Raw genomic sequence first — 24,135 nt, 5'->3', positions numbered from 1 at the left:
CTATATCGCTGCCCTATAAACTATAAACAAATATAATAAAAATTTAAACTCAAACAAACAAATAACTCAAAAATCTCATTCTATTGAAAGTCCTAGTTATGAAAATGAAAATCAGTGAGTATTAATTTACAGTAAATACAAAATGGACTGAACTGTTTCGAACCCAAATCAACAAGCTAATATTTGGTATCAAGAAGTGACAAATCATTTGAATAGTGGGGACAAACATCCACTTATCCACTCATCCACAAATATCTATCCAACACTTCACCTATCAGCCCATCCAACAATATCCATCCAACCCTCCATCTATCCGTCCATCCAACAATATCATCTATCCATCCATCCAACCCTTCATCTATCCACCCATCCAATCTATCCATCATTCCATTCATCTATCCACCCATCCATCCCCCACATCTATCCACCTGTCCATGCACTCACCCATCCCCACATCCATCCACCTATCCTCCAACATATCAAACTATATATCTATTTATCCATCCACTCACCAATCTACACATACAATCATTTCTTCACCGACCCATTTATCCACAACCATTCACCCATCAATGCTTTCCCTCTATAGTTTCATCACTTTTCACACAGATCATTGAGCACGATTGATGACTTCTGATCGTGCATTTATGGATTTTTAATACATGCTTACATTACAAAGAAAATGATAAGACAAAATAAGATAGGGGTGTAATAATGAAAATTGTATGTTTGTTTTTAAGGGTTTTACGGCGCTTGCAACACATTTAGGTTATATCAGCACCAGTAAAAAGGAAAATGGGATAGAAAAAAGTTTTAAAATTACAATTAAAACACCCAAGAAAAAGTAAGACAAAGGGGAACTGGGAACAAATAGGGACCAGATGTAGATTCCAAGAGCACACCACCAATGTACTTAGTTTGAGATCACCTATAAGTCTCATCTGGACAAAAACACAAGATCCAACAAAGAGGAATACACTCAAATGCTTACATTATACATTCAAAATAATAAATATAATAATACATATCAGAGAGACAATTTGCAAGGAAAAAAATATCACCTCCCAAAACAATAACTATGCATTTGACTGTTTCCCTCCCAGCCAAGAACTCCGGCCTGGGTCAGGACAAAACCATGTAACCTCATTCCAAGACAAAGACAGAAAGCAAATTGGAAAACATATATTATAGGGGGATAGAAGACACAGCAAGTACCTCCCTGCCTACTATGGGAGGTCAGGAACCCCACCAAGGAAAATTGTATACACACCTTGCTTCCCATTTCAACATTGACAGCCTTTGCCATTGAGATGAACTCTTGAGCATCACCTGCGTGCCTATTGGAAAGAGAGAAGTGTCAAAATTATATGTCTACTAATAAACAAGACATTTGAATCTACGTGTGATTGTGAGGAATATGTTTATCTTAAGGTTCATAAATCAAATTGGTTTATATTATCTATAAACAAAAGGTCTATGAAGCTCATGTTTCTCTTAATTCATAACACTTTAATGGATATTGTATGTTATTTCACAAGGTTCTTGGAATTATGGGGCAGAGGGCAGTCGAAAAAAAATGTGTATTCAACATTTATTTCCAGCTCAGCACAGGATCCGAAATGCTTTAGTGATCAATAAAAGAAGGATGATTTTTCTGGTCAAAATCTCAAAAACGTTTTTTTCCAAGAGTACAGCAACATAATGGTTTCAAATATTTTGCAGCAAAAACAGTGTATAATATTTCAATATAAAAATCAAATATCATCTCAACAGGCAGGCGGTGTAGAGATCTAAAAATCACCAATCCTTGGCTTACAATTCTCCAACAGCTCACTCTAGCAAAAGTTTCGACTGAAAAATCTTACCACGATCTTGGTAAACTTCCTTTTTCCTCTTGAAACTTTTTCACTGTTAAATAGGCCACATGTAACAGCGGGGGGACCTACAGGTTGAGGGAAGAACATAATGTGTAAATTGATAAAGAATCGGAATCAATTTTTAAAAAATAAAAATATTTCTCATTTTGAAAATATGAATTATTTTCTTTATTCAATCAATATGATAATGAACTCCTCAGTGTTTGTTTGTTTTTTAAGGGTTTTACACTGCGACACATTAAGGTCATTTCAGCACCAGGAAAAGGGAAGAAAATGGGACAGTAAAAAATTCTAGATTTACATTAAAAGCACACAAGAAACACAAAAGGGAATGGTACAAATAGGGAACAGATGTAGATCCCAAGAGCATACTATCATTGAGATCACCTAAAAGTCTCATCCGGCATCAAGCACAAGATCCCACTAAGACTAACACACTCAAATGCTTACATTATATTCAAAACAACAAATAAAACAATACATAACAGAGATGATTTACAAGCAGCAAAATATCATCTCCCAAAACTTTAATTATCCTGTTTCTCTCCCAGCCAAGGACTCTTGTCCAGGGAAGGAAAAAAAAAACAAGTAATCTCATTCCGAGACAAAGGCAATACAAATACAGTTGGAAAACAGATATAGGAGTATGGAAGACACAGTAAGTGACCTCCCTGCCCACTATGGGAGGTCAGAAATCCCATCCAGTCTTCAGTGTTTGTGTGTGTTACTCTTCAACAAAAATCCTCAGCTCATGACTTGACCAAAGACATGTACAAATACGACAAAAAAATTATTTTTTAAATTGAGCTTTTATATAGCGCAATATCCACTAAACATACAAAGCGCTTTACAAGGGGTCCCTGACCAACAGCAACATGTAACATGTAGGACTGGACATGACACCTGTTAGGCGAAGTTACATTTTTTTTTTCGGACAGAGACAACATTGTTAATGGGCAGGTACTCATTTCACACCTGAGTACAGTGACCGAATGTGAGTATTGAGCCTTCTCCAAGGACTCAACTATGCGCCAAGCAAGGCTCGAACCCAGGACCTTCTGATCTGAAAGTGAGTGTCATACCACAAGAACACATAGCCGCACTAGTCAGGAAATGTTAGAGATCATGACACGTGAATCATTAGTATGCAGTCATAACATTTCAAAATTTAAATATTTGACATTTGTGATTGAAAACACTTACAGAAAACTTGCAAAGATCTGGCACCAGGAGAGAAGGGTTTACAATCTGCTGTTCCAAAGAGCTCTGAAATATTAAAATCTTATCTTTTACAAACTAAAATCGCTGCAAGTCTATTCTGCTGATTAGCTTTCAAAGCAAGGAATTTCAAAAACTAAAAATTTGACAGAAAAAAAAAAGTTTTGATTCATTTCATGGTTAAATATTTCTATTTTTCAAAAAAAGTAGCAAAAAATATTTTAAAATAACAATAAATTGTGTCCGGACACCTCAAAAAGGTATGATTTATGATAAGGCGAGTAGTCGAACTTGGTTGCTTTTGGGTACTGAGCAAAGACTATACCACTGAGCCATGCTACCCCCAAATATACTGAAATAGTTTTAGTTAATGGTAGAACCTGTACCACATCTATAGTGAAATAAAATATACTATGATTATAATGCTCCAAACATTGGCTCCAGCATTGCTATTACAGTAAATGCATTCATCCATATTTAAACCGAACATTGTCAGTGCTGATGGTGACAAAAAGTGAGGAGGAAATTTCTCCTCCAAAATCACGACTTTCTGCGTATCCGAGGAAGACCATCAGCACTATATTATGTCAAAGCCATTCAAATCCATACTTACAAACGACATCGTTTTTGGAACCTTCACAAGAGTCATGATCCCACCACAATCATAGGCTCCAAACTCTGAGCCGCTGGTGTCACAAATACTAAAGCTGTAGGGACCTAACACTGAGATACATGAAAAGAAAATAAAGTGATTATACAATGATAATTTTATTCTATTTTTTGTTTTGTTTTTTTGTTTGTTGCTTTAGGTCTCTTCCAACACAATTGAGGTTATATGAGAGACCGCTGAAACAAAAAAACAAGCAATCTAACAAAAATAGTACAAATGTAAATCAAAATCATAACCTAAAGATATCATAAACTAAATTATAAATAACCAAGAACAAACAGGCAGAAGATTTACAGAAAAAAAAATATCCCCTGTCAAAAATACAATCACAAACCAAAGAAGCAGGATAGGCTAGTAAAGAGAAGAAGAAACGACATCACTATCTGATCGTACACCCATGCGAACATCATAGGTATATGATTCAAGGGTGATGCTCCCATCCAACCACCCGCAATTTTATTCTAAATTCCATAAATAAATTTTTAAAATAAATAAACAAATAAATGAATAAGTAAATAATTAATAAACAAATAAATGAATAAATTGTATTCATCCACCTTACATGCATGCAGTTAAAAGGGAATTATTTGGCCTTTCAAGATTGAGTGACCCATCTATTTTCCATTTACTTCATAGTCAAATCAACAAAATATCAAAGTCATCAGGTATCAGCAGGGCTGCCAAGTTCAAAAAGTCAAAAGGAGGGACATTTTGGGGTAGAATGAGGGACAAATGAGGGACGGAATAATAGGCATCAGCACACACACACACACACACACACACACACACAAATTTACACTGCTAAATTTTAAAATAGTCAACAGTACAGTATGCAGGCCTGCCAACTTGAAAATTTTTTTAATTCGTAGTTTTGGGGGATAAAAATAGCAGTCGCTATAGTTAACTTTATTGATCAACAATTTACCGTCAAAATGATGATTTAACATTTCGAAAACTTATGAACTCCTGCATCAACTTCCATTTTCAATAAAATTTAATGACTTTAAAATGCTCATGAAGTTCTAAAATTAGAGACAAAATTTCGTAATTCTACTAATTTTTCGTAGTAGTCAGCAAGTCTGAGTATACAATAATACTACCAATTGAAGGAAGGATTAAATATCTTGATCATTGACCTCACATATAGGAAGCATCACATAATATTGTTTTTTGTTTGTTTTTAAGGGTTTTATGGCGCTTGCAACACATTAAGGTCATATCAGCGCCAGTAAAAAGGAAGAGAATAGGATAGTAAAAAGTTCTAGAATTACAATTAAAGCACAAAAGAAAAGGTAAGACAAAGGGGAACGGGTTCAAATAGGGAACAGATGTAGATTCCAAGAGCACACCGTTAAAGTACTTAGTTTGAGATCACCTAAAAGTCTCATCCAGACACAAGCACAAGTCCCAACTAAGAGGAATACACTCAAATGTTTACCAATCATATAATATAATATGTAAACTAAACATAATACAATGCATAACAGAGAGATGATTTACAAGGAAAAAAATATCATCTCCCAAAACTATAACTATACATTCGACTGTTTCTCTCCCAGTCAAGGAACTCCGGCAAGGATCAGGACAAAACTAAGTAATCTCATTCCAAGACAATGACAGGAAACAATTGGAAAACAGGTATGGGGGGATAGAAGACACAGCATGTACCTCCCTGCCCACTATGGGAGGTCAGGATCCCCACCCAGCATCACATAATAATACTTCGGTCATTGACCCCCCTAAAATATAATATTATCTGACATCAACTACATACACTTTGAAGGGACTAATCAGACACACAAAATGTGTATAAATTGACCATGGAGGATGATAACGAAATATACTAAAACTCACACCTTTAAAATATTTTTTTTTCCATTTTGCATATTTTATCTGGTATTTCTGCCTCTGCATAAACGCACACATGCACACAAACACATAAAAAAAGTGTCCTATCAGTCACATTCTCCTAATACTCATAACTATCGACAACTGGGCTGAAATCCTATCAGTATCATTATTTTTGAAAATCAGAATTTTAGTAACAATGGTGGAAGGGCGGAAAGAAGAGTGAAATAGGAATGATTCCACCCAAAAGAGGAGTTATGCGCATACCTTTCACAGTAAATTGTCTTCCATTTAAATACGTCATGCCTTTCACTTCTCTAAATTTCACCACATCTCCCGTTTCCAACTGATGCATGTTGTTCTCTAAGCAAGTCACGACACCTGGATTTGCCTGACAAAAAAAATAAAATAAAAAATAAAAAATACCGCTTTAATATAGCACAATATCCACTAAAATGTGCTCAAAGTGTTTTACAAAGGGTCCCTGACCAACAGCAACACGTAACATATAGAACGAGACATGACGCCTGTCAGGCAATATTACAATTTTTCCGACAACGACAATGCTGTTGACGGCCAGGTACACATTTTACACCTGAGTACGGTGAGAGAATGTAAGTAAAGAGTCTTTTCCAAGGACTCAACTATGCGCAGAGTGAGGCTCTAATCCAGGACTTTCAGATCCGAAAGCGAGTGTCATACCACCAGACACATAGCCACACAAAAGCAATAGACTTGGATAATTCAACCAGCAATCGCTGTTCTGATCCAATAAAATAATCAAAAGGCATCATAACTATTTTTTTAAAATAGAATTTTTTTTTTTTTTTATTTCAATAAAAAAAAACAGAACAATAAACAACTTTATCAGCATAAGATGCAAACCATCAAAGAATATTTAAACCAGCATATAAAGTCGAATTTGTTTGTTTTATTGTTTGTTTTTTACATTTAGATCATTTCAGCACCAGTAAAAAGGAAGAAATTTGGGAGTCAAAAAAACTTATAGATTTAGAATTGAAAGCACACGAGAAAAAGTAAGACAAAGGGGAATGGTTGATGTAGATTCCAAGAGCATACTATCAGTGTACTTAGTTTGATATTACCTAAAAGTCTCATCCAGACACCAGCACAGGACCCATTTAAGAGGAATACACTAAATGTTTACAAACCATTATGTATCTAAAACAAAAAAATGTAACAGTACATAACAGAGAGAGAAATTACAATGGAAAAAATATCATCTCCCAAAACCATAACAATACATTTGACGGTTTCCTCCCAGTCAAGGACTCCAGCCAGGGCTAGAACAAGTAACCTCTTCTAAGACAAAGACAAAAAGCAACTCTGAAAACAGAGATAGGGGATAGAAGATACAGCGTGACTTCCTGCCTACAGGAGGTCAAAGACCCCAACCCATCAAAAAATACTTAAACTAATGTGAAAAGTCCAATTTGGACACAACCCAAAGTCTTCATCATTACAATGTTGACAGTAACTCTCATTCATGGAAAGGAAATATTAAGATAAGTAGTACTCCACAGCCATTAGGTCCATCAGTGTTTATCTCGGTTTCTAAAGCATGAAACAGATAATGGCAATTGCTTGCTATCCTTTGGATAGGATGCTAGTCTATCGCAAAGTACTTTCCACCAGATCTAAAAGAGCCAGCTACCCAATCACTACTAGCTGAACAGTGGGGGGAGGGGGGGGGGGGGGGGGAGAGGAGGAGGAGGAGGGGGTAAGAGAAAATCTCAACTGCACCTGGGATATCAATCTCGGTCCCTTGTGTGTGAAGCGAATACTCTACCATCTGAGCTATCAGATATTATGATAAATATAAATAAATAATGACAAGTCTTACAGTAGTAATGTCACCAATCATGACGTCCCTGGGCTCTTCACCAGTTGCATCATTCACTTCGAACTGGTCTCCAAAGTCAACAAAAGCAGATGCAAAGATGCCGTAAACGTCAGATGAAATAAACTGAAAGAGAGATATTCATATTTTTTTCTTTAAAAAGTACAATAGTCTGGAAATTACCCCACGGCATTTAAATAAAAAAACAAGACAAGCAGAAATAAATTGCTGTCAATGGGGATCCACAATGGAAAAGTTTTAAATATGAAATCTGTATCTGATATTTATAATACATAAACCGAATCTCTCCTAAATAATGACAATTCAGAAGGCATATTTACAAGACAAAGTGATACTAAGCTGCTAGAAGCTGTGGACTGTAAAAAGTAATAAACAAAAATGAATACAACAAAAAAACAATGTAATCATAAATACATTACAAAAAAACCCAAAAAAAACAACAGATCGACGGCAGAGAAATATTTGGTTCGTCCTTTCTGTATAAAAATATTGGGAAGTTTGTTTTATTTCTTTTTAAGGGTTTTACGGCGCTTGCAAAACGTTAAGGTCATATCAGCACCAGTAAAAAGGAAGAAATAGAAGCACTCAAGAAGAGGTAAGACAAAAGAGAATTTATTCAAATAGGAAACAGATGTAGATTCCAAGAGCACACTATCAAAATACTTAGTTTGAGATTACTTAAAGTCTCATCCAGACACAAGCACAGGTCCCAACTACGAGGGATGCACTCAAATGTTTACAAATCATATATAATATGTAAACAAAACAATACATTGCATAACAGAGAGATGATATAAAAGACAAAAAAATCATCTCCAAAAACTCTATACATTTGACTGTTTCTCTCCCAGCTAGGATATCAGGCCAGGGCCTGGACAAAACCAAATAATCTCATTCCAAGACAAAGACAAAAAGTATGTTGGAAAACAGATATAGGGGGATGGAAGACACAATAAGTGCCTCTCTGCCCACTATGGGAGGTCAGGGACCCTACCCGGATCTTTGGATGTAAATCAATGTAAACATCCCAAGATTTTTATACAAAAAGAACCTGCCAACTATCTTAACCTTATCTAGCAAAGCACAGCAGATATAACAGTAATCTTTTTTTCTTTTTTTCTGTAACTTACTACATAATATTAATAAAGAGCCAGTTCTTCAAAGCTTTGAATACTGATCTTACCTTTATTTGAGGGCTGGCTGACCTACAAAACTTGTTGACCCTTTTCTGTACAGAAATCGGACAATCTGTCAGGATGACGCACTGGGTGGGAATAGGAAGGAAAGAGGGATCGTACAGTCATTGGAAGAAGAAAAACAACAACAACAACAACAGTCACAACTACTATTATCAATATTGTTATTATTATTATTATTATTATTATTATTATTATTATTATTATTATTATTATTATTATTATTATTATTATTATCATTATTATTATTATTATTACTATTATTATTATTATTATTACTATTATTATTATTATTATTATTATTGTTATTATTATTATTATTATTATTATTATTATTATTATTATTATTATTATTATTATTATTATTATTATTATTATTATTATTATTATTATAATCATCACCACATTTTTTATTTTTTTTTTAAGGGTTTTACGGCACATGCACCACATTTAGGTCATTTCAGCACCAGTAAAAAGGAAGAAGATGGGACAGTAAAAAAAAAGATATAGATTTACAATTAAAAGCGCACAAGATAAGTAAAACAAAGGGAAATGGCACAAATAGGGAAAAGATGTAGATTCCAAGAGCAATACTACCATTGTGCAGAAGCACAAGTCCACACACACTTAAATTATGTTTACAAATCATATGTTCAAATAAAAATACAATACATAACAGAGAGATGATTTACAAGGAAAAAAATATCATCTCCCAAAACTATAAAGCCAAGGACTCCCTCCGGCCAGGGTCAGGACAAAACTAAGTAATCTCATTCCAAGGCAAAGACATAAAGTACGTTGGAAAACGGATATAGGGAGACAGAAGACACCGTAAGTGCCTCTCTGCCGACAGTGGGAGGTCAAAAACTCCACCCAGTAATCACCTTCATCATCATCATCATCATCAACAGCACTTTAACGATAATTGAAGACCAAAATAAATGTTAAAATGCAAAAGAAAGGCAAACAAACTGGCAGATTAACTGACTTGATAGTTTCCCAAGTATGAAAGATCCGAGTCCATTGTTATAGGTTGTTGACGTGTTGTTATGGTGACGTAAGGATTCAGCTCTGCTAAAAATGGACAACTTGCTTCAGCCCTTCAAATAAACAGAAAGGATTACAAATATCAATTCCACCTCAACAAACTATCATTAAAACTACCAATATGTAATCTTACATAGAACATTTACCTACATAGATTGCATAGTTGAAACCATTTTACTCCCTGTTTAAATCATTGAGCTAAAATCTTTAATATTGATAAGCGAAGTGCAAGATCAGACAGACTGACACAGAAAAATGCAAGACAGAAAGACGTGCGGATAGAGAAAACGATATAGAATATTGCTAGTTAAAAAGAGAGAGAGAGAGGAGAGAGAGAGAGAGAGAGAGAGAGAGAGAGAGAGAGAGAGAGAGAGAGAGAGAGAGAGAGAGAGAGAGAGACTCAGAGGATGGAAAGGCGTGAGGGTAGGCGGAACGACCTGACACCAAAAGTATGTCAAATTAATTCAATTTCCAACAATCATTTAAAAGTTTATCATGCATATATTGAAAAGATTTACACATATGCATACGTATATTCAAAACATTCAATTTGGATTTGCCATGTAGATGTCTATAACATCCACTCTACTAATACTTCTTCTTCTTTCAACTTACGAACTCTACTAATACCAAGAACATAAATTATCTTCTCATAGATGTTTGATTAACTGTTGAGAAACTCCTGTTGAGCTTAACTCTCTCCTTACCTACCTATTTCTATCTTAGGATATTTGCCAAAATGTCACACCAACCCATCCAATATTAATTTATTTTTTTTAACTCCTAACTCCAAAGAAATAACTAGCTGCTATACATAATTTTGTTCAACAAAACAAGTTGTACAACATGGCATTAAGTTTTCATATCTAAAGCAAAATAATTTCTTTAAATTTCAAGATTTACAAAAGAAATCTGAATGATAAAAATGTTGGTTGACTCATAACGAATGTGACGATCTTCCTGTAGTTGGTATGGAGAGGTTTAATGTAAATATAAACATTGCAGCATTTATTGGCTTAAATCTAACCTTTATCGACCACAAGAAGGAAAATGCCATACCTGTTTTTAGAGGCCTTTACGTCGTCCTCTCTCAGGAAAAATTGTGATCCTAAATCAGATAGACTGGCCCCTTTGGAATCCTGAATGGTCAACGTCTATGAAGAGAGACAGAATCATTGCATACAAATTAATTATTTCTATATTTGTACCGGACAACATTTTTAAAAAAGTCTCGTTACTAATTCACTGCTAAATGGATAAAATTTCACATGATGAAGATACATTGAACATCAACATTTTGAAATCTAATATAAGTCATGGTTCCGAAATTATAAATCACCATATCATTTGTCCAACGGACTCATTAAAAATTTTTTTTTTTTTTTAATTATTTTTTTTAATTGGTGAGCAGTTCTCAGACCTCTTTTAGTTGTCGTGGTAAAGAGAATTGCTAAATACTGGGAAATTCCCAACTACACACATTGGCAACACACCTAAAATTGGTGTTTCTTTTGAACCTACACTGCTACAAATGCTTAGTTTGGAAAAAAAAACAAACAAACAAAAAAAAACAAGATCAGACCAGGTATTTGTTAGTTTTTTTTTTAAAGGATCAAAATTTACATTTCACTGATTTGTAAGGGGAAATAACAAGCAATGTCTATCATAAGAATTTAATTTTCCCAATAAAAGCCTCTCAACTAACAATTTTGATTTAACTTTTTTATTTTTCTAAAACAATTTAAGTCACAAATAGAAAAAGGTTACATGCGTGTTTGTATGCATCCTAAACGCAGAATAAAAGGTTTTAGTGAAAAAAGGTTTCCTTTATAACCAACCAAATTAAAAGCTAAACATTTATGACAGAGTTGTATTTCAATATAAATCATCAAACAGCGAAACTGGGAATTTTCCAACAAAATGTAAATCTATAAATTTTAAGGAGATATAAATGACCGGCTAGAGATGGCCGATAATTCCAGGAGGGTTGGCAGCTCTGCAGACTGATCCAGGACTGATTGGGAGGATTAATGTTTGTCAGGAGGTCGGGAGAAATGACAAGATATCGGGAGACAACAGACAAAATCAGGAGACTTGGCAATCTGTACTACATTTTATTATGCTCCAACCAAGCATAGGATATGATATCAGGATATACTTGATAATCATTCATAAGATGACAATTTAAATTATCTGCTTAAATCATAAAATATACTTATACTTGCCTTTATTCCAGCCAGCACAACATTTTTTGCTATCGGAGAGAAAATAAATATTCTGTTCAATGTATTTAAAAATCACTCAAAAATGACGTTTCATTTTATAAATCATCTTAATTTCAAGGTTGAAGTTGAAGCAAGATTGACATTATCCATGTGGCTATAATGTCATGATTCGAGTCACCTGCTGTCAAAATCTGAAATTTGAATCAGTAATTCAGATTTAATTATCATTTTTTCAAAATCATAATTTGGTTAATGATAATTAAATCTGAATTACTAGTTCAAATTTCAGATTTTGACAGGTGACTCAAGTCATGACTATATTATAGCCACACGGATAATGGATAATGTCAACTTTGCTTCAAGTCAACCAATCCTTCTGTTGGCTTTATCAGGATTCCACTGTATGGTTATCATGAATATTTGGTTGATGTCAATATTTTTTCTGTGCAATATGATTTATCACTACATTAACACTCTAAAAAGAAACTCTTATTTCAAGAAACCAAAGAGGCGGAAAAAATAATTATCATAAATCAGAGAATGAATTATCATAACAACAGAAATGTTTGTGATAATCTCAAAAAAAATGATCATTTTTAAAAAAACACAGCTATCTCCCATGGATAACAAAAACAGGTTTTAATAGTTATGAAATAAACCTCACTTTCGTTCTTAAATATAATATGAGCATCATTAAATGAACGACACAGATACCTATTTCAACACCAAGACCACCAATTCCGTAAACAAGAACCGATGATGCCGCCATCCGATGCATGGCACTGTCTCCCAAAACATATCTTTGACGACTGAAAAAACACACAGTATTTAAAAGTCAAAGTGATACTTAGCTGCTAAAAGTTGTGAACTGTAAAAAGTAAAAAAAAACAGCAATGATTATAACAGTTTTTATAAAAAGAACAAAATTCCAAACATGGAACGTTTCAGACTCAAAAACTCTTCTTCAGCCAACAAAAAAAAAAAAAACCAATGAAAACATAAACACATTGCATAAAAATCTTCAGATGTAAATAAAGGTTCTTTTTCCAAGATTTTTATATACAGAAAGGACGAGCCAAAAATTGGAACTTTTTAAATGTGATACATCTTATAAATAACCTGTCCGATGTTCTTTTCCTAAAGTGTGGGGAACAGTGAAATTTATCAGATGATGAACATTTTACCATATTTGTTTTATATCTTTCACTCTGGGGGTCATGTTTGGGGGCTTAGTGTCATCCCATTCCACAGTACTCTATATATAAAACACTTACCTGTAAAGAGAATCGTCAATCTCCATTGCCTCAGCAGCCATCTTTTAACGACTGGGGATTTAAAAAAAAAAAAGAAATCAAATGGTTTATTTAATGCCTCTCTAAACTCAAAAGAGCTTTACTTGTAGGTCGAGACATGATGCCTGCCAGGCGATATTACAGTTTTTCTGACAGAAATGATGCTGTTAATGGCCAGGTACTTATTTTACACAAGAGTGCAGTGAGAATAACATCTAAACTTTATTATATATAAAATATGCCAAACTTCAGGGCTTCATATCTATTTGCAGACACTTATTAAGTTTAAAAGTTCCCCTCGCAATCCGCAATGCCATGTTTTCATTTCTTCTCATCATGACTTTCCCGACTATATCGATATTTATATCAATATACATCAATTCAATTTAGTTTTATGTTAATTTTAATTAAGTCCTTGAGGTTTTTCATATTTTTCAATAGGCTACATACATTTCAACTTTTTTGTGGTCATTTTATTGTTTCAATTATTATAATTTTTATTTGTTTTTTTTTTTTTTTTGGTAGAATCGGATATAAACAATATCAATATTTTTACTAATAATTGCTTTCATTTTCCCATCAAGTCATCAAGACTTTTTCCCATATATTACAGGATATTTGTTATCAATTGTTTTCATATCTTTACTTTAAGGTCTGTATAATTTCAAATTATGGTAAGAAATTCCGTAGTTAAATTGGACAACCCACATATGAGAGAGAGGGAGAGAGAGAGAGAGAGAGAGAGAGAGAGAGAGAGAGAGAGAGAGAGAGAGAGAGAGGGAGAGGGAGAGGGAGAGAGAGAGAGAGAGAGAGAGAGAGAGAGAGAGAGAGAGAGAGAGAGAGGGGGGGGGGGGGGGAGGAATAAAGTTAAATGAATTGTCAGTCCAAATTTTATGCAATAGTAATAGTAATAAACCCAAAATGGTTTTATAGAATGTTTAGGAGACCTTCCGTAAGCTCATTGAGCTAAGGGAAACAACCCAAGAATTCCTCTTTAACCAACCCTAAGAAAAAATAAAACCTATAACTACCTTTGGCTAACCCTAATAGGAAAAACAAACACCCTAGGACCTTTACTAAGACTATAACTAACCCTAATAGAAAAAATATCCTCCGACCTCGAGGTAACCCTAATAGAAAAAAAAAAAAAACACCCTAGGACTAGGACTGCTTGCACAACCTTTCAATACTTCAACGACAAAGTGGCAGCAGGGAGAACCAAAACAAAGGTCATGTTAGGAAATGTTTTACTTTCACTAATCAATCAAGATTTGTTCTAGAGTTTTTAAAATATTACTATATATTGAGAAATTGAATAAATAAATGCCTGACAAAAGATCCACAGTGAAAATACTAATTGAAAGAGATGCTACCCCAAGGAGTTTACAGAATTCATCCCGAATTTTTAAAAGCCAGGAATTTCCTTCCAATTAAAATAGAATACATCTGCCTTGTGCTTGTATAAAATCTTTTCAATTTATTTGAACTTCTTGATTTTGCCATTTTATGAAATGTAGGCCTAACTGCCAAGGGAAAAAAAAAGACCCCCCCCCCCCCCCCCCCCAAAAAAAAAAAAGAAAACAACAAACAAAAACAAACGCATGTAACATGTTCATATCTTATTTAAGTTTTGGCTCATCATATAGGCATAGGCCCTACACTTCTTTAAATAGTATAAATATAAATCACAGAGAGGGGAATTATAGTTTCAGTGAGATTATGGATGAAATATAAAAATATAAAGCAAATTATATAGTTTCTTATGTCTAACCGATTATAATTATGAAACTTGTGTCATAGTGTGTAATAGTAAGACCTAATAATAATGTCATAATGTGTTCTATAAATAGTTATTAATAGATAGATAATCAAATGTGAAGTGAACCGTTTAAAAAATCACCATTTTATTTTTATTGATTATGTTTATAAATTAAATCCAGTACAAGTACAATCAGATCGTTTGGCTCTTTTCCATGACTTGCTTGGAAATGTGTTTAAAATGTATCTGGAAATGGTATGTGAATATGAAAATGTGAGAAATGCAAATGAAATGTGTAGAGTCGAGTCGTAAGAAAAAGACCAAGCCAAGATTACAATTACACTATCTACTACTACTACACTACACTACACTCTTTGATGAAGTTAGAAGTAGGTACTTTGGTAAACGTCCATTTGGCCCTCCAGCAGGGAGCCGATAAATGGGCTAGTGGCTGTGACCCGATTTTTTGGACTTTTGAGTGATGGGTCTCAGAAAAAGTTCCATAGATTTTTTGTTTATGGATGGATTTTAATGATTGATATCTTATTTTCTTCAGGAGAAATTACTCTATCGTTTGGTGTAGTTTATTTTAAAATCAATGACAATTTAGTATAACTTTTTATTATAGATTAAATAGGGTATAATTTAGCTTTGGATGATTAAAAGATTAGAACTTGGTAAATCAAAATTTCATGCTGGCTCGTTTATTTAACATCTTAACTTTTATATAAAATTAAATTCAGGGCAAAGTTGTATACCGCATCCATGAAATTCGTTCCAGCAAAATCCTTACTCAAATCTTAGCGGCCATTTTAGACCAGTTTTGAAATCCAAATGGTGGTTACTACCGGAAATGCAACACTTTTCAGGTCACAAAGTCCGTCAGTAAATAACAAAGGCAAATAGAAGACCATTTTTCAGCCTTTAAACTAACATAACTTTTCTTCTGCTTATCTGATTTTCACAATTTTGGTATCATTAGAATCCTGTTGAAAAGCACTTTAAAATGATATAGGTTTCATTGAGCTCAATCCAATTTGAATTTTTTACCAAAGTACCTATTAGAAGGCAAAATCCTAATTTGATTCCTTTGTAGATGTGTAACACGTACCTATGTTGTAATCAACATCTACAAAACAAAAAACTGAATATCAATCAATAAACAAAAGCTCTCTCGTCACCGTTTCCTCAATACAGAATGAAGTGAGTGAAAGGAGTAGGTAGCCTAGCCTAGAGTTGAGAGTTGTTGTGAAGAGAAAAATATCCAATCAGCTGTCTATAAACTTTATCTCCAAATCCAGAAGAATTCTTCTCAGTCGTCCAATCTCCTATTTTCCTTCACTTCCTCCCCACTCTTCTCGTGAAAACATTTAATAGAATTACCAGTTTGGTTTACTACAGAAAGAAAAATATTTTTATGATAATCAAGCCTTTGAATATAGCTAATTATCGGACTCAATAAAAGTTGCAAGCAAATGGCAATGTTTTTTGTTTTATATACAATTATATTCTAGTAAAACATATTTTTTTGGTTTAAATAAATTAAGAAATAATTTGCATTAGAATTGAATGTGTAGCCCAAACGCCTCAGGCAAGCAGCCTCACTGCTGCAATCACAACGAATGGCTGGGTGTTTCTCATGAAATTATGTCCTTATAAATTCTGTCCCTCTTTTGCTTCTCTCCTAATTCAATAATTGTACGCTAATATCCCGTCACTGAAAATATCATCATAAGCACGTTTAGTGGATATCGCGCCATATAAATGCTCGGGGTATTTGTTTCTTTTTTTTTTTTTTTTTTTTTTTTGTTGTGTTTGTGTTTTTTTGTTTTGTTTGTTTGTTGTTGTTTTGTTTGTTTGATTGCTGTTGTTGTTTGTTTTGTTGTTGTTGTTGTTTTTTTTTTTTGTTTTTTTTTTTTTTTTGGGGGGGGGTTGTTTGTTGTTGTTTTATTTATTTATTTATTTATTTTAAAGTTTAATAAGGCTACAGAATCGACGGGAAGTGACCATGTCTACTTTCTAGGCATGAAGGGTTGTGCAGAACGGTGATGGGGAAGAAGAGGAAGACAAAGGAAAGTTTGGATGGAATGGCCAGGAATGAAGACGGAAGAACTCTTGGAGAAGGCCAACAATAGAGAAGAATGGCGGAAAGTGGTGAGAGCTGCATCCCGTGTATCCGTGATCATTAATTAGATCATGGGATGAATGATTGAATATTTGCAACGAAAAACGGTTCAAGCAGATTTTCAAAATGTCAATTTGATGCATTTATAACCGAGATGATTTATATTCTAAACGTTTAGTGTGTGTGTGGGGGGGGGGGGGTATTCACTTCCCAAAACCAATAGAAGGAAAGAAGTTGACGTCACTCTGCTCTTTGTTATTGTTTTTAGCCGGCCATTTTTATGAGTAGTTCTCACTAAATTCTATCAATCAGAATATAAACGTTCAAGGTTACACATAATTTTGTAGGTTGGTACGTTATATCCGGTTGGTGAATGTTGTGAATTTTTTGGCTAAGCGCACAGCACCAATTCGATAAGGCAACGTGAAAAGTGTTTGAGATTGATTTTTTATGCCATGCTGTGGATCCAAATCCGATGAGTCTAAACAAACTGCAGTGCTTGGCCGAATCCAATCAAGTCCTTCATTTTGCAGTCGCAATACACGATCCTCACATTTACAAAGAACAGCATACCAACTTCTTGCAAAGCATCGCGTTTTATTTTCTTGATGTCGGAAAATGTAATGGCCTTGTTTATTGTTTCCCATCTTTTACCTCAGCCCAAACTAGTTCAATTGGATTCAGGTAAGAATGAAAAAGGTGATAGTCCTCGCTCGGCGCATAGTTGAGTCCTTGGAAAAGGCTCTTTACTCACATTCTCTCACCGTACTCATATGTAAAATGAGTACCTGACCATTAACAGCGTTGTCTTTGTCGGAATAAATTGCAATATTATAGTCTAACAGGTGTCATGTCCCGTTCTACGTGTTGCTGTTGGTCGGGGACCTCTTGTAAAACTGAGTAGGTGTAAAATGAGTACCTTGCCGTTTACAGCGTTGTATCTGTTGAAAACAAAAATGGTAATATCGCCTAAAAGGCGTCATGCCGTTCTACATGTTACATGTTGCTATTGGTCAGGGACCTCTAATTAATAAAGCGCTTTGGGCACATTAAGTGGATATCAAGCTATATAAAAGCTCAAGTAAGTAATAATCGAAGACTGGTATGCCCAAACTGTTGATTTATCTTGCTAGTGCTGAAGCCAGTAAACCAGTCAGTGGACAAAAGCTCCGGTTTAAGACAAGGGTTGTTAACGGGACGTTTTTCTCATAAACCCATGCCTTTATCTCTGTTTTTGTGTTCGAAGAATTCGGAGTTTTGTCTTCTTGGTCAATAAGTGTTGCGAAATGATGCGTTATCCATCACTATGTGCGGCTATGTGGTCTAGTGGTATGGCACTCGCTTTCGGATCGGAAGTTCCTGCTGGGTTCGAGCCTCGCTCAGCGCATAGTTAAGTCCTTGGAAAGCAGTCTCTCACCGTACTCATCTATAAAATGAGTACCTGACCATTAACAGCGTTGTCTCTGTCGGAATAAATCGCAATATTATAGTCTAACAGGTGCATGACTCGTTCTACGTGTTGCTGTTGGTCGGGGACCTCTTGTAAAGCGCTTTGAGCACGTTTAGTGGATATTGTGCTATATAAAAAGGTCAAGTTAATCACTAAGCATGATGATCTACAAAGTGAAGGAAGGAGTTTGCGTTCTATTTATATCCATTCATTGAATACAGTTCCATCCATTTCTATGTGGTAATCTTTGGTATCTGTGCAATGCATAGACTCACGAGTTTGTTTCCTCCATGGTGAAATGTGACAAATGCAAATCATGCTTTGGCAATAAAAATAAAAAAAAATCCTTGATTTCTACTCCCAGCGAGCGCCAAAATAACCTACCCCCCTTTACTAGTTGCAACCAGCCCCCTGTACGTTCCATCTGTATTGATGCTATGCGTTTAATTTTAAAACTCACAACATCCCGCCAGTCGGATATAACACACACACAACTATGTGTATCCTTAAACGTTTATAGTCTGATTGATACAATTTAATAAAAACTTCTCATAAAAAATGGCCAGCTAAAAACAATATCATTAAGCATAGAGACGTCAAATTTCGTTCTTTCTATAATAAGCTTGGGATTGTACGAGTAAATTAAATGACGTTGCGTGTACTAGGGATCGACTGTCGGCTTCGAGAAAACATCCTGCGCGACCGTTCAGTTGAAGAACAAATCTTTCCCGTCCCGGAAATTGTTTGTCCCCGGTCCTGCCCTTACTTATTACTTATCTCAACAACTCACAGCCAAAGGACTTTTGTGTTCACCGGCATTACACTTTTCTTTGTATTTTATAAATAATTATTTATGCGACTTATTAACATAGGATAAAAGGTCCTATGAGAGAACGTCTGTGATATTCTCGTCTACAAATCAAAGCTAGAAAACTGAAAAAGTGAGGAAAAAAACATCTGTCTCTCGTTGATTCCTCTTCTAGTTCTAGTCTAGCAGTCGTCAAGCGAGGGGAGAAATGGACTCGGAAGAGAAAAGTTCAGGACCAAGTGCATCACTGCTTCTTGTCATCGGAGAGCCATTCTCAGAGGACCACAAGACACAAATTCTGAACCAGATAACTAAAGGTAATAATATATAAAATGCACTTATCTAATCCCGAGCGTAAAACTTCGCCCGGAATTGGTGTCCCTTGCCTTAGTTTATAGACTACCTCGGTTAGGTTTGGTATTTTTACTCTGATTCAGATTATTATTCATTATGTCTATGTGAAAGAAGGAGGGCCTTCCGAAAGCTCACCGTGCTAGCATTTCTTTTGTATTTTCACCGTGGATCTTTTGTCATGCGTTTAGCCTTTATTTATAGTAGTAGTAGCAAAGAAGCCATTAATATTCTCCCTTAGACTTAGACTTGACATAACAAGAAATAAAGGAAAGTCTTTCATTTGTATTAAACTGTTGAAGGAATGAGAACAGGTGTATTTAGTTTTAGTACAAAAACCCCTGTTGTACTTCGCTGATTTTGGATGTTGTTTAACTCTTACAATTATAAAGGAACGAGATACTTGTATCTTGGTTCTGATTCATTACCAGAACCAGACTTTTAGTCATGATGAGTACACTCAAAGTAAGTGCTGTAGCCCCATCCTGATTTCTGTAGCATTTAATGTACAATAGCAATTGCATGCTACCCTTTGGATGCAAAGTATTTCACCTGTTTTAACCAATGTAGCTTCCCATCACTGCTGGGTGGGCGGAGGAATAAAATAAAATAATTATTGCTCCCATATTCAGTCATGTCGTGCAGCTATGTGGTCTTGTGGTATGGCACTCGTTCTTGGTCGGTAGGTCCTGGGGTCAAGCCTCGCTTGAGTACTTGGAAAAGTCTCTTTCCTCACATTCTCTCACCGTACTCAAGTGTAAAATGAGGCCGTTAACAGCGTTGTCTATGTCTGAAAAAATTGTAATATCGCCTAACAGGCGTCGTGTCTCGTTCTACGTGTTACATGTTGCTGTTGGACCTTGTAAAGCGCTTTGAGCACATTTAGTGGATATTGCGCTGTATAATAGCTCAAATTTAAGTTTTGAAATCAATGAAATTGTATCTGGTACTTATATTATTTACATTTTCCTTGACAGGATTCCAATGCTGGGATAGTGAGGAGACTGGAATTAACATCAATGAAGAATTGGAAAATATTGCAAACAGAGCTTCTCTTGGTGAAGAGGGCATTAATGGTAAGTGTGGTTGATGCTTTACAAACTTTTGTATTTTTCTCAATAGTTGTGTCATAAGTAATTTGATATATTAGTGATATTATTATAACATATATAATCATCAATACTGCTGTACTCTGATAAAACCCATATTTTAAAATATGGGTTTTTCCAGAATATGGCAGAAAACTCTGTTGATTGACTTCTTTACTTTACTTTAGTAGTACAGCTGGGGTCAGGCTAGTCGCCTATCAGCCGATTGTTATCTTCAGTGCTTGTTATGTCTTCCTCATTGTCTATGCTTTGGTTTTTGTATGCTGAGCGTTGCGGGGATTTGAACCATTCTGATGAGAGTTCGTATTTATATTGGCTGCATACTTTATCCAGTCTTTTTTTTAAGGCATTCAGAGAGGGTGCTGTGACCATGTCGTCTGGTAAAGAGTTCCAGGCATTTACAATTCTTATGCTGAAGAAGTTTTCTCTCACTGAGGTTTTCACTGACGGTTTCTTCAGCTTCAAGCTATGTCCTCGTGTGGTCGTTGAATCAGCTCGTGGCAGTAGATCACCTGGTACATTGTAGATACCAGACATGTATTTGAAGCATTCAATCATGTCACCCCTTGCTCTCCGATAGTACAGTGATGGTAGCTTCAGTGACTTCAATCGTTGGACATAGTCTAGATTCTTGAGGTCGGGAATGAGTTTGGACATTCTCCTCTGAACTGACTCTAGCTGTTCTTCAAACCCTTGTGTCGCGGGTGCCACACTACATTTCCATACTCCAGGACGGGTCAAATAATTGCTTTGTATAGGGTGCTCATTGAATAGCTATCTAGCATTGTGAATCCCCTTCTAAGAAGCCCTAGGAGCTTGTTAGCCTTCTCTACCTGAATAAGTATGTATTCCTTAAATTTCAGCTCATCATCAACATGCACGCCTAGGTCCTTTTCAAGTTTTATCATTTCAAGCGATATTCGGTTGACTTCTGTATCTAAGATGTTAAATTCACGTTTTGTTTTACCTTTACCACTCGCCAAAAATCATTTTTCCCTGAAGATTGACATTTTCATAGCATTGACCTTTACAAAAATTATCATATTATAAACAGATTCAATATATATATCATCTTCTATGTAAAATAACAAAAAGAACGAGATAAATGAGATTGTTTTTTGCTCACAGTATTCAAACTTGCAAATTATATAATAACAAAGGCTTCTTGATTTGAAAGTAATAGGCTATAGACACGGGCAGGGCTGTACATCTCTAAACAATCATGTACAATACCTTTATTCATTTTTTTCTTCTTCATTATTTCAATAGCTGTTTCATTAAATATTAAGTTAAGTTTCAAGATGAAAGTTTTAATTATTATTATTATTATTATTATTATTATTATTATTATTATTATTATTATTATTATTATTATTATTATTATTATTGTTGTTGTTGTTTTTATTAATGTTTTTATTATTATTATCGTCATCATCATTATTATTATTACTATTATTATTGTTGTTGTTTTCAGTATTATTATTGTCAGAGATGTTATCATTTAAACATGAAAGAAATACAGGTATAACCCAGAGTACAAAAATCGCTAGTTTTTGTTTTTTTTTATTATTCAATCGTGCATATTAGAGGTCAAATAATCTTGCAGTTAGCAACAACAAACAACAGAATCTGGTCAAAGTAGATTTTTAATCATTTTTTATGTTTATTTTGTGCGTTTTTTTTTAGTGTTTTTTTTTCTTATTGTAGTGGAAGGGTTTGTTGACTTTTGAAAGCATTTGTTGTTTGAGCCCGTAATAAATTTCAACAATGCAATAGTCTAAGATGTAGGATAAAGATGATTAAATTTCAAAAGTTGTTTTCCCCAATTCAAAAGTTAGTGGTATAGTAGGTTTATATTTTGCTGGAATCATTTTTATAAATTTTCAAAAGTCCATAAAACATCGCGTAACCATTTTTTCCCTTGTCATCATCATCCAATAGAATTAAGCAGATCAGGTAGTAAATTTCTATATTTTTTTTTTTACTGTCATGTCATGTTTTAAATGTTGTGATTTTAAGAGAATTTGCTAGAATGTTTTTGAGCTGTGTTTTTTTTCTGATTGATTTGTTATAAAAAATTTGCATGTGATTTTTAAATTTTATTATTCTTTAATAAAATCAGGTTTAGAGAGAGAGAGAGAGAGAGAGAGAGAGAGAGAGAGAGAGAGAGAGAGAGAGAGAGAGAGAGAGAGAGAGAGAGAGAGAGAGAGAGAGAGAGAGAGAGAGAGTGTTGATTAACCACTAAAGAAATCATTATTGAGATTGCTTCTTTATATTTATACCTGATTTTTTTTCTTCTTGCCTTTGTGTATGCTTAAAAACATTTTTTAAATAGCTTTCCTTGTTGTACACTTCTCTAGCTGTTCTATTAATGCCTGGAACATGTACACCACAATCTCATTTGAATTTGTGTCACTAACATTGTTTATAAACATCAGTGTTTATCTTTTGTTTGCTTTTATAGAATATGAATAACATAAGATACGCAGACATTGGTACTCTGATGGCATGCTCTCCAGAAAACGTGCAGAAAATTTTAGATATATACTGGTGAGCAAAAGTGAAGAGATGGGCCTCTGAAAGTAAATGTTAAGAAAACAGAATGCATGGTGGTCTCAAAGAATGACAAAAAAACGACTTTTCACTTATCAAGTAAAGGAGAGTCCATCAAACAAGTAAAGAAATGTAAATATATAGGCTTTATCATTACCCATGATGCAAGTGACATGAGGATATAAAACAAAGAATAGCCATAGCAAAAAATGTTTTTCATAAAATGCGACCAGTTGTGTCAAACAACAACCTAAAGTTGAAGACCAGAATAAAAATAGTGGAAACTTTTGTTATAAGTATAAGTACCCTTTTGTACAGTTGTGAAACGTGGACGCTTGACAAAGAATGTACGAGGAGGTTAGAAACATTTGACTTATGGATGTATGTTGAGGTTATCATGGACAGACAAGTATACGAACGAGGAAGTGTTGATGAAGGTGAGAGAAGGAACAATATTGATATATACCATCAGAAAGAGGCAGTTACGGTTTCTGGGACATGTGTGGAGAAGAGACGGAATAGAAAAGTTGGTAACATCTGGGATGATCGAAGGGAATAGTGCTAGAGAAAGACAGAGAATGACATATGTAAATATATATATAAAACACAGTTCCATATGTATTATATATATATACTTCACCAACGCATCCAAAATCACTGTGCTATGACTATGATCATCCTATGGAAAAAATACAACACAGGAGATCACATCACACCCGTGATTT

General features: G+C 34.6%; 2 protein-coding genes across 5 annotated transcripts in view; one reads left to right on the top strand and one right to left on the bottom strand.

The window, feature by feature from the left end:
* The window catches only part of LOC144965000 (ubiquitin-like modifier-activating enzyme 6), a 41,162-nt gene extending 24,836 nt beyond the window's left edge, over positions 1-16,326 (bottom strand). For 2 of the 3 annotated variants that reach the window (XR_013643963.1, XM_078899843.1), the window contains exons 1-13: positions 16,126-16,326; positions 13,238-13,288; positions 12,678-12,772; positions 11,964-11,992; positions 10,798-10,892; positions 9,680-9,791; positions 8,679-8,759; positions 7,478-7,600; positions 5,881-6,004; positions 3,709-3,818; positions 3,081-3,143; positions 1,866-1,942; positions 1,271-1,337 (exon numbers count right to left, since the gene is read on the bottom strand). Coding sequence is in view for 2 of the 3 variants with exons in the window: in XM_078899843.1 (XP_078755969.1) it covers positions 1,271-1,337; positions 1,866-1,942; positions 3,081-3,143; positions 3,709-3,818; positions 5,881-6,004; positions 7,478-7,600; positions 8,679-8,759; positions 9,680-9,791; positions 10,798-10,892; positions 11,964-11,992; positions 12,678-12,772; positions 13,238-13,278 (1,017 nt within the window). In the remaining variant the exon portion in view is untranslated. Of the gene's footprint in view, positions 1-1,270; positions 1,338-1,865; positions 1,943-3,080; positions 3,144-3,708; positions 3,819-5,880; positions 6,005-7,477; positions 7,601-8,678; positions 8,760-9,679; positions 9,792-10,797; positions 10,893-11,963; positions 11,993-12,677; positions 12,773-13,237; positions 13,289-16,072 lie in introns of all 3 variants that reach the window. The other variant, XM_078899845.1, reaches the window with a different exon arrangement.
* A 3,003-nt stretch (positions 16,327-19,329) lies between these two features.
* The window catches only part of LOC144964999 (uncharacterized), a 28,549-nt gene continuing 23,743 nt past the window's right edge, over positions 19,330-24,135 (top strand). The window contains exons 1-3 of one of the 2 annotated variants that reach the window (XM_078899841.1): positions 19,330-19,714; positions 20,726-20,824; positions 22,799-22,813. In XM_078899841.1, coding sequence (XP_078755967.1) covers positions 19,606-19,714; positions 20,726-20,824; positions 22,799-22,813 — 223 coding nt within the window. In that variant the 5' untranslated portion in view covers positions 19,330-19,605. The remainder of the gene's footprint in view (positions 19,715-20,725; positions 20,825-22,798; positions 22,814-24,135) is intronic. The other variant, XM_078899842.1, reaches the window with a different exon arrangement.

Source organism: Berghia stephanieae, chromosome 2 (assembly GCF_034508935.2).
Source record: "Berghia stephanieae isolate SIO BIC M18660-M18661 chromosome 2, UCSD_Bste_1.3, whole genome shotgun sequence".
NCBI classification, from domain to species: Eukaryota; Metazoa; Mollusca; class Gastropoda; order Nudibranchia; family Aeolidiidae; genus Berghia; species Berghia stephanieae.
Note: the sequence above shows the minus strand (reverse complement) of the source record. Positions and strands in the feature narration are given on the sequence as shown.